This window comes from Alternaria ethzedia (assembly GCF_023757985.1).
Source record: "Alternaria ethzedia strain BMP 0044 chromosome Unknown scaffold_7, whole genome shotgun sequence".
Classification (NCBI taxonomy): domain Eukaryota; kingdom Fungi; phylum Ascomycota; class Dothideomycetes; order Pleosporales; family Pleosporaceae; genus Alternaria; species Alternaria ethzedia.
This window is the reverse complement of record NW_026056200.1, coordinates 47,320-64,094: the sequence shown is the minus strand read 5'-3', so window position 1 is coordinate 64,094 and position 16,775 is coordinate 47,320. Positions and strand designations below refer to the sequence as shown.

At 51.0% G+C, this 16,775-nt stretch overlaps 8 protein-coding genes across 8 annotated transcripts; 5 read left to right on the top strand and 3 right to left on the bottom strand.

Moving 5' to 3' along the window:
- Positions 1-290: 290 nt before the first annotated feature.
- J4E87_003828 (uncharacterized protein) lies at positions 291-1,307 on the top strand (the record flags this gene model as incomplete). The annotated part of the gene is made up of 2 exons (XM_049375453.1): positions 291-800; positions 855-1,307. The coding sequence occupies 2 exons, from the start codon at positions 291-293 to the stop codon at positions 1,305-1,307; spliced, it is 963 nt and encodes a 320-aa protein (XP_049234438.1).
- A 324-nt stretch (positions 1,308-1,631) lies between these two features.
- J4E87_003827 (uncharacterized protein) lies at positions 1,632-2,271 on the bottom strand (the record flags this gene model as incomplete). The annotated part of the gene is made up of 2 exons (XM_049375452.1): positions 1,632-2,180; positions 2,227-2,271. 2 exons carry the CDS (start codon positions 2,269-2,271, stop codon positions 1,632-1,634), a joined length of 594 nt encoding a protein of 197 aa, XP_049234437.1.
- A 240-nt stretch (positions 2,272-2,511) lies between these two features.
- Positions 2,512-7,082, top strand: J4E87_003826 (uncharacterized protein; the record flags this gene model as incomplete). Its single annotated transcript, XM_049375451.1, has 4 exons — positions 2,512-2,821; positions 2,874-2,977; positions 3,030-5,887; positions 5,942-7,082. The coding sequence occupies 4 exons, from the start codon at positions 2,512-2,514 to the stop codon at positions 7,080-7,082; spliced, it is 4,413 nt and encodes a 1,470-aa protein (XP_049234436.1).
- A 246-nt stretch (positions 7,083-7,328) lies between these two features.
- BNA51 (Kynureninase 1) lies at positions 7,329-8,899 on the bottom strand (the record flags this gene model as incomplete). The annotated part of the gene is made up of 2 exons (XM_049375450.1): positions 7,329-8,321; positions 8,375-8,899. 2 exons carry the CDS (start codon positions 8,897-8,899, stop codon positions 7,329-7,331), a joined length of 1,518 nt encoding a protein of 505 aa, XP_049234435.1.
- Positions 8,900-9,216: 317 nt separating this feature from the next.
- On the top strand, positions 9,217-9,897 carry J4E87_003824 (uncharacterized protein; the record flags this gene model as incomplete). Its single annotated transcript, XM_049375449.1, has 1 exon — positions 9,217-9,897. The coding sequence occupies one exon, from the start codon at positions 9,217-9,219 to the stop codon at positions 9,895-9,897; it is 681 nt and encodes a 226-aa protein (XP_049234434.1).
- A 1,923-nt stretch (positions 9,898-11,820) lies between these two features.
- On the top strand, positions 11,821-12,277 carry J4E87_003823 (uncharacterized protein; the record flags this gene model as incomplete). Its single annotated transcript, XM_049375448.1, has 2 exons — positions 11,821-11,970; positions 12,224-12,277. 2 exons carry the CDS (start codon positions 11,821-11,823, stop codon positions 12,275-12,277), a joined length of 204 nt encoding a protein of 67 aa, XP_049234433.1.
- A 664-nt stretch (positions 12,278-12,941) lies between these two features.
- On the bottom strand, positions 12,942-14,045 carry J4E87_003822 (uncharacterized protein; the record flags this gene model as incomplete). Its single annotated transcript, XM_049375447.1, has 1 exon — positions 12,942-14,045. The coding sequence occupies one exon, from the start codon at positions 14,043-14,045 to the stop codon at positions 12,942-12,944; it is 1,104 nt and encodes a 367-aa protein (XP_049234432.1).
- Positions 14,046-14,866: 821 nt separating this feature from the next.
- On the top strand, positions 14,867-16,660 carry J4E87_003821 (uncharacterized protein; the record flags this gene model as incomplete). The annotated part of the gene is made up of 1 exon (XM_049375446.1): positions 14,867-16,660. One exon carries the CDS (start codon positions 14,867-14,869, stop codon positions 16,658-16,660), a length of 1,794 nt encoding a protein of 597 aa, XP_049234431.1.
- Positions 16,661-16,775: the final 115 nt, after the last annotated feature.

Sequence of the window (16,775 nt, the reverse complement as noted above, 5' to 3'; positions counted from 1 at the left end):
AGCATTCTACACTTTTCTTGTACAGTATCATTGTATCCTCTAGTTGAAATACATAGCTCCTAAGACACTGCGGCTTTCTCATCGCTTCAGGACCATTCTTTTGTACTAGGGAGTTGCTTTCTTCTAACATTGATCTCTCCCACAATACCTAGGTATGATTAAGCTGGCACGTGCACGTCCCAAAACTACTCGAACCTCCGCGCTTCGCCGCACGCCCTCGGCTTCTCACCACCATCGCTCGCACACCAGTCCACACCCGATCACCTACTTTTGAAGCCAAGCCCTACAAAATGGGTAACGACGGTGGCTCGATTCCCAAGCGCAGCGAACTCGTTAAAGAAGCCGCCAAAGCGCTCACAACCGCTCAAATCAAGGAGGCGCAAACCGAACACCAAGAATACGCCTGGTCCACCGATCCTCTTACGCGCAAACCTCTCGCTCGTCCTGTGGTTTCAGATGCAGCTGGCGTTTTGTACAACAAGGACTCCATTATTGAGTTTCTTCTGAAGGACGACGAGGATGCAGAGAAGGCGGAGATGAAGAAGGTTGGGGGTGTGAAAGATTCAGAACTGGGCACGTTCGGGGATAGAGTTAAGGGGCTGAAAGATGTCGTGGAGGTGAAGTTTGAAATCGAGGAGAAAGATGGTGGTGAGGTGCAGAAGACTTTGGGAGAGAAGTGGAAGTGCCCGATCACAGGCGAGAGGCTAGGACCGGGGAGCAAAGCCGTCTATGTTGTTCCTTGCGGACATGCATTTGCGGGAAGTGTCGTCAAGGAAGTTGCTGAGAGGGCGTGTTTGGCAGTACGTACCAATTGGACTTTTGAACCTGAGGCGCGATGACTGACCTACTTCCAGTGTAACGAACCGTACGCAGAGAACGACATCATACCTATCCTACCTACCGCGGCGACCGATATCGCACGATTGAACCTGCGTATGAAGACCTTGAAGGAAAAAAGCCTGACACATGCGCTCAAGAAAGCACCCGGCAGCAAGAAGAAGCGGAAACACGGCGATGCATCTGCCGCCGAGAACGGCACTGCGAAACCAACATTATCAGACGAAGATAAAAAGGCAAAGAAGGAGGCTGCAGCAAAATCTACAACAACGGCGAATGACGGCATCAAGAACTCTGCCACAGCCTCATTGACGCGAAAAGTCCTTGAAGAGCAGGAAGAGCGCAACAAAAAGAGGAAGATGGCTCAGAATGACAACGTGAACAGTCTGTTCAACAAGAAGGAGCACAAGGCATCGGCAGGAAATAGTGCGGATTATATGACGAGGGGGTTCAGCATTGGGAAGAAGTGAGCTGATCATCGTGGAGAGGCAGACATCCAGGGTGCTTTTGGCAGGCACATGATGGCACTGAGGGTGTGTCGATAGAACAACAGTAAATACATGATACCCTGCGATGAAAAATCGCAACCTTTACATCTGGTCCTTGACCACGGAAGCTGATCCTGTTTTGGCTGAAGCGAGAAGACGGGCACATCAACTCAAGGTTCTCAAGGTGATGTGCAGTAATGAAGCCAAATATCTACGGTTACGAGTCGTTTAAACCCATGACGGAGTGTTTATTACAACGAAGTGTTTTTAATAATATGTCTTATGAAGCTATTACTAGAACCCCTTTCATTCTTGTGGCGATTCTTTTGTGCTCACTGGTGGCAGAAAGAACGCTTCACGATAGTACCTCGCCTCCTCAATGCTCTCCAGAATGTCTGCACGTGCTTCATGCAACATCTTCTTTCGTGGTATCTTCTTCAAAGTAGCTTTGGGTGCCCATCTACGAGCAGCCTCCTTGATGCTGCTGACGTCCATGATCCGGTAATGAAGGTAGTCGGTGACAACCTTGTAGGGCTGCTTGACGAGGAAAGACTTGTCGGCGTGTACAGAGCTCCCAGAAAGCAAAGCAGTGCGGCGTTCAGGTACGAATTTCTTGATGTAGGCAAGTAGCCCTTCTGCTGCTTCTTCGGCAGTGGTGGTGGAATCGATGCAGGCTTGAGTCAGACCCGACTGACCGTGATGGCTAGTACACCATTCGCCCATAATATCGAGCTGCTCCTTGTCGTGATGTATTACGGCTTCATAGCCAGTTTCGTCAAGGATGTTGAGGTCTGCATCAGTGACGAATGCGGCGAGAGACATGATGGTGTCATTGTCAGTGTTCAGGCCGGTCATCTAACAGGGTCAACGAAATACTGCAACAAATCTCGATCAAGCCTACCTCACAGTCTATCCAGACCAGAGGGGCTTTAGAGACTGTCGCCATGATGATGGTGGGGTGTTGAAGGGGCATTGTAGCGGGCAAGTAATAGATTGTACGAATTCGGGTAGTGGCTTGGCGCGCTTAATTGACTGTCCGTCGCGTCGCGTGCACGGTACTAGCGCGTCGCTCCTGCACTTTAACCTGTCGTCCCGCCAGCCCTCCAAACACGCCCACGAAAGCACCCGATACCCCAATTTCTTCACTTCGCCTTTTGCTCGCATACCCTATACGTTATAATTCATCATGTCGCGTGTAGGGAAGAAGACTGGCGCTGCCCTACTAGCCGAATTGCGAGCGAACCGCGCGGCGGGCAAGACGCGTTTGTCCACATACGAAGTCGCCGAAGAGGAGCAATTGTACGACGAGGTCGACGAAGAGGGGTACAAGAAGATTGTGCGGGGAAGACTGGATAAAGATGACTTCGTCGTCGGCGACGAGGGCGAGGGATACGTTGATGACGGCAGAGAAGAGTGGGATGACGGACAGGGTCAATACCACTATGCTGCCACGGATAGCGAAGAAGACGACGAGCGGCCCGCCAAGGGCAAGGCTGGTATGGTGTCAATCATCAAGCGTACGCACGACTTACAGCTAACGCGTGATAGCCAAGCGGAAACGCGAAGAAGACGAGGAGAAGCGAAAAAAGATCGACAATGGCATCAGCAAGTACTTCAGTGCGAAGAACGCTGCAAAGGCACCTAAAGCAAAGGTATAATACTGTAATACATCACCCCACCCAATCTCAATGCTAATGCACCCAGCCTGTTGCCACCGCCGCCGACAAGGACTTCATGGAGGACCTGTTAGGCGAGATGAACACAAACCCCGTCCGCTTATCCACGAACCGAATGCGACCCGTCAAAACAGAGGCACGCCGAAAAACACGCGTACTTTCACCTCCTATCTCGGAGAACCGACCGGCTCCGACTACAAGGCGAAGCAATGATTCAGACGCACACATGCCAGATACACCACCGGCAACGAATGCATACGTCGACGATGACGACCTCCCCGTACTCGACGATGATCAGCCTATGAGCGACCTCCCACTACAATCGTCACCTGTCGCCAAAGCCGTAGAACGAAGAGCACAGCCTGCGATCAAACAAGAAGAAGACGAAGATGACCTCATGGAGGTTGCTCAACCCACGACACATCTTGGTGTGCCAATCACCAGTGTCAACATGGCGGGTAGGCGACCGATAGCAAAGCTCAAGAAAGAAGACTATCCCACACCCGCCAGCTCGTCGCCCGTTGCACCTTCTTCAGCACCTGTCGATGCTTCTTCCTGGAACGACGTTACAAGCAAGCTCAACGTTATGAGCAGCCCCGCTCCAGCGACCACTGGCATGGGCAAGATACAACCACAGGACGCGGTGGAAGAGGATGGTAGCTTACGCATGTTCTGGATTGACTACACCGAAATCAACGGTAGCTTGTGTCTATTCGGCAAGGTCAAGGACAAGAAGTCGGGCAACTACGTCAGTTGCTTTGTGAAGGTCGATAACATCCTCCGAAAGCTATATTTCCTACCCCGTGAATACCGTCACATCAGAGGGGTAACCACCGACGAAGAGGTTGGCCTGAGCGATGTATCAGACGAGGTTGACTCTATTATGAGCAAGCACCGCGTAAATCTACACAAGATTAAGCCGTGTACTAGGAAGTACGCCTTCGAGTTGCCCGACATACCAAAGGAAGCCGACTACCTGAAGCTCCTTTATGGATACGACAAAATGCCACTATCCTCTGATCTAAAGGGTGAAACATTTTCTCACGTCTTCGGAACCAACACATCCCTTTTCGAGCAGTTCGTGCTCTGGAAGAACGTCATGGGACCGTGCTGGCTCAAGATTGATGCTCCCGACTTTGGTTCTGTTGCAAACGCTTCTTGGTGTAAGCTTGAAGTTGCAGTCAGCAAGCCCAACAACATAACAGTCGTCAGTGCGTCGGACAATCTTGACGCACCCCCAATGACACTCATGAGTCTCTCCCTACGGACTACTTTCAACGCGAAGGACAACAAGCAAGAGATCTTGGTCGCCAGTGCTATGATCTACGACAACTTCTCCTTGACCGACACGACACCCGTGGACCAGATGCAGTGCAAGAGCTTCACCATTATGCGGCCGAACGGCGCAGCTTTCCCAGTAGGCTTTGACAAAGAAGTGGAGAAGGTTAAGGGCAACATGTACATGAAGAAGACTGAGCAGGAACTTCTGAGCCTGCTGATGGCGATGTTCCAGCGGCACGACCCGGACGTCCTCGTCGGACATCGCTTGGACGACGTGGATTACAGCGTTTTGCTAAGCCGTCTGCGTGAAAAGAAGACACCGGGATGGCACCGCATTGGGCGACTCAAGAGAAGCGACTGGCCCAAGAGCATGGGCAAGGGCGGCGGAAGTTTCTTCGCTGAGAAGCAACTAGCTTCTGGCCGCTTGCTGTGTGACCTGGCTAATGATCTCGGAAAGTCTCTGATGCCCAAGTGTCAATCGTGGAGTCTTGAGGAGATGGTCCAGCTTGGGCTCAACAAGCGACGTGAAGAGCTCGACAACGAGGCCGCGCTCAAGACTTGGGCGACGACGAAGGAGGGTCTCCTCAACTACATCAAGCACTGCCAAGCCGACGCCTACTTCATCGCTGCGATCTCGATAAAGGTGCAAATGCTTCCACTCACCAAGGTTCTCACCAACTTGGCGGGTAACTCCTGGGCCCGAACACTGAGTGGAACTCGTGCCGAACGTAACGAGTACATTTTGCTCCACGAGTTCCACAAGAACAAGTACATTTGCCCGGATAAACAGTGGGGCAAGAGCAAAGTAAAGGCCGAGGAAGAAGCAGCCGAGGGCGAAGAAGGTGCGGATGCCAAAAAGAAGGACAAGTTTAAAGGTGGTCTTGTCTTCGAGCCCGAGAAGGGTCTCTACGACAAGTTTATTCTGGTCATGGACTTCAACTCCCTTTACCCCAGTATCATCCAGGAGTTCAACATTTGCTTCACCACCGTCGAACGATCAGATCTCTCGGAAGATGACGACAAGGTGCCCGAAGTCCCCACAAACCAAGACCAAGGTATCCTACCGCGCCTTATTGCTACACTCGTCTCACGACGTCGCGAGGTGAAGAAGCTCATGAAGGCCAAGGATGCCACTCCAGATGAGTTGGCAACTTGGGACATCAAGCAAATGGCTCTGAAGCTCACTGCCAACTCTATGTACGGATGTTTGGGATACACCAAGTCTCGATTCTACGCTCGACCACTCGCTATGCTCACGACATACAAGGGTCGTGAGATTCTCCGCAAAACCAAGGACATGGCCGAGGAGAAGGCATTGCGCGTCATCTATGGTGACACTGATTCCGTCATGATCAACACAAACGTCGATAACATTCAGGATGCGCTGAAGCTGGGCAACGAGTTCAAGAAAGAGGTCAACGACAGCTACAAGCTTTTGGAGATCGACATCGACAACGTCTTCCGCCGTATCCTGCTGCATGCGAAGAAGAAATATGCTGCCATTAACATGGTCCCTGTCGATGGCAAGTACATCGAGAAACTCGAAGTCAAAGGTCTCGACATGAGGCGCAGGGAGTACTGTGCTCTGTCCAAGGAGACATCAACGTAAGTTCTCCAGCCTACGGAGGTATATATAACGGCGTACTAACAATGCTATAGGGAATTGCTCAACTTCCTACTTAGTGGTGAAGATCCTGAAGTAGTCGTTGAGAAGATCCACAACCACCTTCGCGAGCTGAGCAAACAGATGCGCGAGTACGCCGTTCCAGCTCGCAAGTACACCATCTACACGCAGCTCGGAAAGAACCCCAAGGAGTACCCCAACGGTAACTCGATGCCCTCTGTCCAAGTCGCACTTCGCCTTCAAGCCAAGGGTAAACACGTCAAGGCCAAAGATGTCATGAGCTTCATCATCACAGGTGAATCATCTGGCTCGGCCGAGAGCGCAGCAAAGAACGCATATCCCGTTGACGAAGTTTTGAAAACCGACAGTGAGCTGAAGCCCGACATTGACTACTACCTCCACAAGCAAATTCTGCCACCAGTGGAGCGTCTCTGCGCGCCCATCAGCGGAACAAACATCACTCTCCTCGCAGCGTGTCTTGGCCTTGACACATCCAAATACCGTGTGAGTACCGTTTCAGGAGGCGCACAACAAGACACCGAAATCCACCCTCTGGAGTCACAGATCCCAGACTCTGTGCGCTTCCAATCATGTTCGCCGCTTTGGCTCCGCTGCCGAGGATGTACGACAGTATTCCCATTCCAAGGCCTCTCTTCGACATCACCAACGTCGGTATCGTTGCAGACCATCTCGCACAGTGGTATACAATGTCCTGCTGAAGGCTGTGGGAAGATACTACAGAACATCAGTGTAGTGGCTCAGCTCGAATCCTCCATCCGCCAAGTTCTCGCTTCCTACTACGCAGGTCACGTTGTATGCGACGATCCCCAGTGCTCAAACCGGACGCGAAGTATATCCGTCTATGGACACCGGTGTCTTGGTCCAAAGGGACTCGCTCGAGATTGCTTGGGCAAAATGACCTACGAGATCAAGGAGCGCGACGTCTGGAACCAGCTGTTATACTACCAATCCTTGTTCGACGTCGACCGTGTTGGTAAAATGGATGGTGGTGTCAAGACGGAAGACATGGAGAGGAAGGAGAAGATCAAGGTACTGGCTGAAGTCAACAGAGAGAGATTTGGCACGCTGAAAGGTGTGGTGGAGCGGTGGTTGGAGAGGAATGGAAGGCAGTGGGTGCAGATGGATAGCCTGTTTTCTTTTGCGCTTAAGGCATAGGCGGTTTGGTTTCGCAAAGGCGTAGCATAGGCGATGCATGATCGTCCGGGCGCGCCGTGGGGTTCATCTGGTTCTGGATCATGACGGTGTTTTGCATATAGTGTTGACGTTCTTGAATGTAGCTTTTGAACATGATATCTGGAAAATGCTGTATTGCTTGGGTATATGTATTACTTGTATTATAAATTACATCGCTTTTCGTTCACGATCAGATGTCGCTTGAACCAACGCACTGAAAGGTACTGATCATACAGTGGCAATGCCTTGGGGTACTCCGTCGTTATGCGCACCCTTCTGCCCAGCGCCCTTCAGGGCCTCGCGACAAGCTTCGTGGAAGACAGTAATGAATCGATGAATGTCGTGGAATGAGTTGTATAGTGGGGCAGGCGCAACGCGCAGAACGTCAGGCTTCCTTTCGTCAACAACGACACCACGCTCTTCGATGTAGTGTTGGACTTGATCCAATAACCCCGGGTTAAGAAGTACACTCAGCTGCGCGCCTCGTTCAGCCGGGTTTGCGGGTGTGATTATCTTATATGGTGGCTCTCCTCCATCGTACTTCAGGAGGCGTGCCTCGAGGTATGCGGTCAGTTTAAGGCTACGTTGACGTAGCGCATCCATGTTTGTCAACGCAAAGACGTCTGTCGATGCCATGACGGAAGTCATATCCAGTGCGCTGGGATTGCTGAGTTGAAATCCGCTTGCACCAGCAATGGGAACAAATTTGTTTTCCATTCGAAATCGACTGCTCTTATCGCTTCCCCACCAGCCGCTCAGCCGTGGTCGATAGGCGAGCTCGGTATCGTTACTGACTACGCCGTTTGTGCCGTCTGTTCGAGATGTAGACACTTGCTCCACCCTTCCGTGCCTCTCGTGTACGAAGAGTCCACCGATGACTCCTGGACCACCATTCATGTATTTGTAGTTACACCACGCTGCGAAGTCTACGTTCCAGTCGTGTAGCTTCAGCGGGACGTTTCCAGCTGCATGCGCTAGATCCCAGCCCACTGTAATACCCAGTGATCGGCAGTGACGCGTTATGAGTTCTATATCGAAGAACTGGCCCGAGTAGAACTGAATACCAGGTAACAACACTAGTGCGGTTGTAGGCGCGTGGTGTGATATGACGGAGAGGATGTGTTCGTTGGAGAGGTAGGGTGAGGAGGCCGAGGGCGGGTCGATGGTAACAAGCGCAGATGGATCGAGGTTGTGGTGGGCGATCTGAGAAAGAGCTGCGTACTACAAGAAGTCATTAATTACCAAGCGCTGATAGCATGTATGCATCAACCTACATGATCGCTGGGAAACGCCTTGCCCTCGATGATGATCTTGTATCTGTCCTTGGTCGGTCGATAGAAACTTGCCATAAGCAAATGCAGGTTTGCAGTCAATGTCTCCATTACGACGACTTCGGTAGGCAGTGCACCGACTATTTTCGCGGTTTCTTGTTTTATCGCATCATCAATGTGTAGCCATGGCGGCAGGCCTCCTTCGTAATCGGTAAAGTGACCGAATACGCCCTTAGATGCCCAAGTATCAAGGTAGCGATTCACATATTCCTTGGTCCTCCGAGGCTGCAGTCCCAAGGAGTTGCCGCAGAAGTATATGGACTCTTCACCGTCGTCTTCGCGCGTGTTCGCAGGTTTTCCGTTCTGCTGAAACCCGAACTTCCTGTTCCTTAGGTCGCCCTTTGTCGGAATCACGAATTCGTCCCTCAACTTGCTCAGGTCATCTTTCTTATCTTCCTTTTTCGCAAAGTCGTCGGTGCACAGTTCCGCCTGTGGAATAGCGAGATAAGGGTTGTGGTGTTTGGGCATGGCAGCTGGTGATGAAAGAAGAGTTAGCGGGATTCGGACAAGACAAAGCTTGTGCAGAGATGCTGTAGCACTATCATTGAGGCTTCAGGGACGATAAGTAGATAGCTTGAGCGGGTAAGGCTGGAACAGTCTGGTGCTCGTACGATGGATGGTGGCGGCGGCACAAGGTGGGGTTTGTGCCTGACTCAGCGGGTCTAGAACCCCGAGTGTGAGGGCACGTCTGATTGGATCCCGTCGGGCGTGACATTCCTAGCTATGACCTCAGACTCGCGGTCCTTCATCGCGACAGCGCCATCCACATCCTCGATATCGCGATAATGGCCTCCCCTTCAACCATGTGCGCGTCGTGCCTGCGGATAGCAAGACAAACAACGACACGGCGGCCGGCCCAACCTATCGCCGCCGCAGCTCAATCAATGCGAGCGTACAGCAGAGCAGCACCGCACGCCACTTCGCCATCGCTATTCCTCGACTTTCTTGCGCCATCATCTCCACGAGGGACTTCAAGACTTGTCCCAGTACAAGGTTTAGCATTCTCACAACCACAACACATACCACGACGAGCCCTCGCCACATCATCCGACGCCTCCACCGCAAAGCCCGCCCGCGCGATCCAAAACCCACGCACCGACGATTCCGGCAACCCCATGCTGATCTCGATAGCACCCCGTGCATCGAACCGGCTTCAGAAGATCTCCTCGGGCGATAACAATCCGAACCTCGCATTGCGCGTAAGCATCGAGAGCGGCGGATGCCACGGCTTCCAGTACCTCATGGACTTGACCGACCTATCCAAGAACCCGGCGACAGAGGAAGATACCATATTTGAGGGAGAGAAGGGAGAGAAGATCGTTATCGATGAGTCGAGTCTGGAGCTGTTGAATGGAAGCACGGTGGACTATACCATGGAGTTGATCGGGAGCCAGTTCAAGATCACTGGCATACCAGGGGCGACGAGTAGTTGTGGGTGCGGGACGAGCTTTGATATCAAGATGTAGATTATACCCAGGCAGTTAGATTTACACTGGTCAGTGTTTTACATGGAACTGGTCTCGTAATATGCATGGAGTAACCCGGTTTCTCCGTAGGTAACCTATCTTGACTACCTTCTGCACGCTCCCCATGCAGCGATCGTCCTTCACACAAATTGCGGAGTCAAAACGCCCCGCGTTTCTTTCGGTCGTTCGAAGTGGTCGCTCGCAGGGTCAGATTCAAAGTCACGTACGTGATAGGCTGCGGGCGCGGTGGTTTCGCCCGTGCGTTTGTTGGTCCAGCGGCAATGTGGTTGGTGGTGTTTGCATGGGGCACGAATACCAAACGCGTTGGGCAGACCTCGCGACTTCCTTTACTCGAAACCTTTCTCCTCCGTCTTCTTGCTCCGTCCTCCACGTGCGTTCTCTGTGGAATTACATTATGCGAGACCCCGCCCCTCTCAAGACGACGATGTCAATACAGTCAGCACTGCCTTTGCTGGAGCTTGATCATTTCGACACCTCCGACATTCGGCTCGAAGAAGAGATAGCGATTCGTGTCAATGACGTTGATTTCGTCTTGATTGAGCATTGTCAAGTAATCACAGCATTCTCTTCCTTGCCGCAATCGCGCGCTAAACATCACAGAACTTCCTTAGTTTCGATCACAACACTCTAACGTTGGTTCTCGTTTGTGTCGTCGAACCAGGACATGTTATATCGAAATCCACTCTCGAGAGGCTGCGAACCGAAAGGCTCCAAAAAGACGATGTCTTTCAGCCGGTTTTTACCAACACTGTTGTCTTCTATGGCGCGAATCAGGATGAGGTAGAGTTTAAGGAAGATGCTTTGGAGGCACTAGCTACATGGGGTACCAAAACGTGGAGCTTCGTTCCAGGAACAAACCATGGGCTTGTGCGGACCGGCCCGTACGTATACGTTCATGGGCGAACATGGCAGCCTTGGAGAGTATACAGCGACTTTAACGGTACATTCATGTGTACATTCAAGCCAGGGTCTGAGAGTACTGGAAGATAAGCGCTTCTCACATCTTCTATCATCAAAAACTAACTGCGCTTACTCTAGTCAAAGTCGACGAACCAAAGGCTGGACTCAATGGAAGAGTCCTGGTACCATCACGATGCTACTTCAATCCGAGCAGTGCCCGCCCTCTTGATGGTGCAAGAATCAGCGTCAAGGACAACATTGATATCGCTGGCCACAAGACCACCCTATGCAATCGTGCCTGGGAAGATTTATACCCACCCAGATCCAAACACGCAGATTGCGTCCAGACTCTGGTGGACGCTGGGGCTATCATCGTTGGGAAAACCAAGCTGCAAGCAATGATCATGCGGGAGGAGCCACTAGAGTGTGTGGAGTTCGCAGCACCGTTTAATCCTCGGGGCGACGGCTACCAAGTCCCTTCCGGAAGCAGTCATGGGAGCGCTGCAGGCATAGCATCATATGACTGGCTGGACTTTTCGCTTGGTTCGGACAGTAAGTGGTTCGCAGTCGCTACATCTTCTCGCGCCGCTATAATATATGGCTGCTATCACCCTATCGGTAAACTGACATTGATGTAGCAAACGGAAGTGGACGGAAGCCAGCGTCATACAATGGATGCTTCTCGATCCGACCCTCCACAGGCATTCTAAGTACCAACGGAGTCATCGGACAGTTCAAGTAAGTTAGCAAGACTAATGACTGCTTGCACCGACTGACAGACGTCCTTGTCTTTTAGCAAGTTCGATATGCCCGTATTCTTTGGTCGAGATGTATCAAAGTTCGCAGACTTCATATCAGTATGGTATGGGAGTTCACCCGTGCTTCGACAACCTTCAAATGTCAGTCCTAGTTACATATCTTCTACTCAAACATACTTTGCTGATGCAAGGCTAGACGAGGTTCAGGATTCTGTATTCCCGAGACTACCTTCCCACTTCCAACATGGCGCAATCTTCGCTTATCGACAATTTCGTCACGGGCTTAGAGTACGCTTTGGGAACTACAAGGACCATCATCTCCTTAGCAGATCAGTGGAGGCTAGAGTGCCCAGATGGAAACGATAATGCCGATCTAGCGGAATATCTTCGACTTGTACGTACTCTTCGTACCTCAACACCAAAACTAGCTTTACTAAATCATTAGCAGACCGGAAGTTACCCGTACTACCATGATTCGTATCACAATCTACACGATTTCCGTAAGCTCTACGAGGAAAAACACGGAAAGCCGCCTTTCGTACACAGAGCGATGCATTGGCAATGGTAGGTGATATCTTATTCGACACATAGCTTTGCTTCACACTAACCGTCGACTGACAGGGATGTGTCGAAGAAGATTACAGTAGAAGAGCGAGACTTCTACTGGCGACGCTCTGAGCTTTACCGAAAGTGGCTTCTAGACAGGGTCTTTGATACAGATAACAAAGACTGCATCACCATCATGGTATTTCCGATCGAAGAGGGAAGACCCAACTATCGCGACGCGGTGCTGCCGTAAGTAAGACAGATATGCTGCCAGGACTCCACTCACTTACGTACAAATAGACCTTACGCCATTCTCAGCGGGTATTCGTCGTTGAACATGTCTCCTATGCTACGCGCTCCGGAACTCACTGCAATAGGTAATGCGTCGCCGAGCACGTGTGTTACATGTACTGATACTACTGCAGTGGGCGAGATCACGTATCATTCGACCGTTACTCAACGTGAAGAGCCTATGCCGGTGGCGGCATCGATCATAGGAGCTCCAGGTAAGCTATCGATAGAGCACCAAATTGTCCGCATGCCCGGTCTCTGACTCTGCAAGGAACCGATCTCGTCCTGGCCCGATTAGTGCAGAAAGGCTTGGAAGCCAGAAATTTGCCGATCAGAGTGAAGACGGGCCGGTCAGTATATTGAAAAGGGTAGCTATGTGGATGGAAAAGTGGAAAAATTGTTTCCGTCGAGAGAAAGTGCACACATTGGAAACTTCTTATTGATCGAAAATTGTAGTAAACTCCGTGCTTCTCTACTGAGAAAGTACCAGGACAGCAAACCTTCAAGACCATGTGCCAAATCTCAGGATCACTTCAGGCTTACAACCACCTTCCTTGCCGAAACACCCTTCTTCTGTATCTCCAAAGCTCCTTGGATGGCTTCTAGACCCTCTCCAGCAATGCTAGGTTCGGGAGCTGCTCTGAATCGGCCAGTCGCGAGTGCCTCAGGCAGGAAGTCAGCATACACGGCTTCGCCGACAGGGGAATGCGCCACCGATCCGTACACGAAACTTGTCTTGATACCTCGCAACTGTGACTTGATGATGATAGAGATCATCGAAGTGGTGAAGCTCCAGACAATCTGCAGTGCGACAAATCGCTTCGGTTGAGCCGGGATTGGATAGGTCGCCATCGCAATACGCTTATTGCCTTTACATTTACCCATGACGTCTAGACAATGGAAAACTGCGTTCTCTCCAATAGACATGGCTCCCGCGCATTCTTTCCCTTCCATGGCCCCGACGATCTTGTCGACTGTAGAGGGGTCGTTGTAGTCGAAGACTTTGCTAGCACCGAGGGATCTCATGAGATCGAAGTTCTTTGGCGAAGATGTTGTTATGACTTCGTATCCAGCGGAAACAGCGAGTTGGATAGCGTTGCAGCCTACGCTAGTCGAGCCTCCCCAGACAAGGACCGTCTTTCTGGTCGGTTTCGGGTGAAGTTGAGGATATTGCAGACCGAGCTGATCCTTCTCGAACAGCCCTGCTGCAGCGGTAGTGCAAGCCAGAGGTATCACTGCAGCAGATTCAAATGACAAGCTGTCTGGAATAGACGATGTGTTCCTTTCCAGGAGAACGGGAAACAGCTGGAATGCTCCGTATGCCGCGCTGTTGATCTTCTTGTCTGTACTGTGCGCCTGACCTAGAACACGGTCTCCTACTTTGAACCGTACCACTTTGCTGCCGATCTGAACCACTTCGCCAGCGACATCAAAGCCGAAAACAAAAGGATATTTGATCCAACCGAACGCCATACTGGTGCCCTGGTCTTGCAAAACCCAATCCACGGGATTGATCGCCACTGCACGATTCTTGACGATAACTTCATCGGGCCCAGGAGTAGAAAATGGCGCTTCCGAGACTTCCATGCGTTGCTTCGGTGCTGGCATCCATGCTGCGAGATTGGTAGGCATCGTGTAGAAGATGAGGACTCGGAGAAGTGACTAGATGTGCGTTCTCAAGATATTGAATGATGATAAAGTTTGAAGTATCTTTCTTTGCAGCATTCTCAACATCTAGATTCCTTTCCATCTTATACTTCTACCAGCTCCTGGACTTGATGCCTGCTTGCAATGCAATCTCGTGGACGCGGAGCATTGCACCAATCAGAGGCCAGCGGACGTCCGTTTGGGCCCACATTTAAGCCACCTGCCGTCCGTAGGCTTACTTCGATTACTCTGACGCACACGACCCCAATAGGAAGAATGTGCGATTTAGTGTAAACGCTCTGGTAAGATACGGCCCATGTATATAGCCGCCGACCAAAGTTCCTCCGTGCGTATCGTGCTTATGTTGCCACCAAGATCACTACCTATGGTCAGCATGTCCTAAACACTTCATCATCTCCTAAGTACGCCTGAAGCAAACCAGAGAGATGACAAATTCGCCTATTTCCTCGGAACGACTGTTAGAGAGAATGAGAGGTCGGGAGAAGGCCCAGCTATCCTGTGATTTCTGCAGGAAGAGAAAGTAAGGAAGTGATTTACCTTATTACCAAGACACCTAACAAGAAATGTCTAGACTTCGATGTGATCGAAATAAGCCTTGCGGGAGCTGCATTCGACTAGGGAAAGTGGCAGGGTGCAGCTTCCCTCTACCCCAACTTCCGCGAGCTCCACAAAAAGACAGACCGATAGAGAGCGCCACGCGAAAGGCGTTCGAGGAACGAATTGATCAGCTGGAGTCGCTCGTCCGGTCTTTGCTTGACAAACAAGAAAAACTCCCTGATGCTCGGATGCCGGGGAATCTGGCGACCCACGAGACTACAGAAACCGTCGCCGCGGTGGATCCTCTCGTCTATGAAGCTGGACGGATAAACCTCAACGACCATCAGTCTTCATACGTCGAGAGTGACCACTGGAAAGCCATCCTGGATGAGATCAGTGACCTGAAAGACATGGTACAGGAACAAGTTGAAGAACCACAACATACTGAGCCAACACTCCCTGGAAACGACCTGTTTCTTCTCCAAACATACCCAGTTACAAAAATGGATATCGTCGCTGCGATTCCGCCCCGCATAATTGTCGATAGCATGATCTCGAAATACTTCAAATGGGCGGACATGCCCGTCTCACTTGTCATTCACCGCAAGGTCTTTATCAAACAATACGAAGCGTTTTGGGAAGATCCGCTTTCGACGTCAACCATGTGGCTGACTATATTATACGGCATGATGTATACAGTAGCCTATTGTACGCTATTCATGAACGGCGGTGCGGCCTCGTTGGACGAGACGACAGCAGCCGAATATCACAGACTGATCATCATCTCACGAGAGAAGATGATACAATGTCTTAGGCTAGGTACCTACATGAAGGGCGTACCGCATACCATCGAGGCCTTACTGGCTTTCCTTCAGACCGAATACGTTCAAGGCGAAGACACACAACAAAGCTGTTGGCAATTGACGGGCGTCATAATACGCGTAGCGCTCAAGATGGGCTACCACCGCGATGGCTCGCATTTCCCGCAAATGAGTGTCTACGAGGCCGAAATGCGCAGGCGTACTTGGTATATCCTCACACAATTTGACATTGCTTCAGCTTCTGAGGTCGGTCTTCCGCGAATCATTAAAGAAACTCAATGCGACACCGCTGAGCCGCGCAATCTCCTGGATGATGACTTTGACGATACCTCCACCGTCTTACCGACTGCAAGGTCGCAGAGCGAGCACACACTGTCTCAGTTCCTAGTATACAAGAGCAGGATCGTCTCCGTCTACGGAATGATCTGCGATTTTACGACGTCATCGAAGCAGCGAGATTACGCCGAGGCAATGCGCTTAGATACGCTACTCAACAAAGCGTATGCCCAGAAGCCTTCCATACTAAAGTTGAAGCCTATGCAACAATCCATCTTAGACGGCGCAGAACTCATCACTCGTCGTCTATATATAGCGATGTCGTACCACCACGCGCAGATTACCCTCCACCGCAAGTTCATCATCCTTGCAAAGACGAATAGCAAATACCAGCTGTCCCATTCGACATGCATAAGCGCAGCATTGACAATGTTGCGGCTGCAAGCAGAATTATTCGAACAGTGCCAGCCAGGCCGTATGCTAAATACTGATCGATGGAAGATCCTTTCCTTGATCCAATCCGAGTTCCTGCTGGCCACAACAGTCCTGTGTCTCAATTTGAATGATGATATGAAGAAAGGGCTGGTCGGGGAAGAAGTGGCGCAGAAAAGCGTGGAAGCACTCAAGAGTTCGAGAAGTGTGTGTGAACAGCAACAGGGCTTCTCGAAAGAAGCGCAAACGGCCGTGAGAGCGGTAAATGCTGTTCTGGGTAAATTGGGGAGGGACCCGAAAACAGACACCGATGAAGGTGATCTGGCAGGTGGAGAACATGGACAGTCTTTCTTTTCATTCTCGGGAGACATCACTTCTGGCCCTAATCCGCTGGCATTTGAGGATGCCTCGCAAACGCAGCTTTCTCACAACATACCGGATGAACTTTTTGGCACAGCTTTTGACGAATTCTTGGTGATGGATCAAGAATTAGACGGATGGCTTCAGGTTTGAGATGAGGTTGATACATTACAAAGTCGGTCATCGCCTATCTCATAACTTCGGTAATATAGTATAGTCTTTTCCAGCTCTTCGAGAGCCCTACATCATATCTGTCGAATCGATGTAC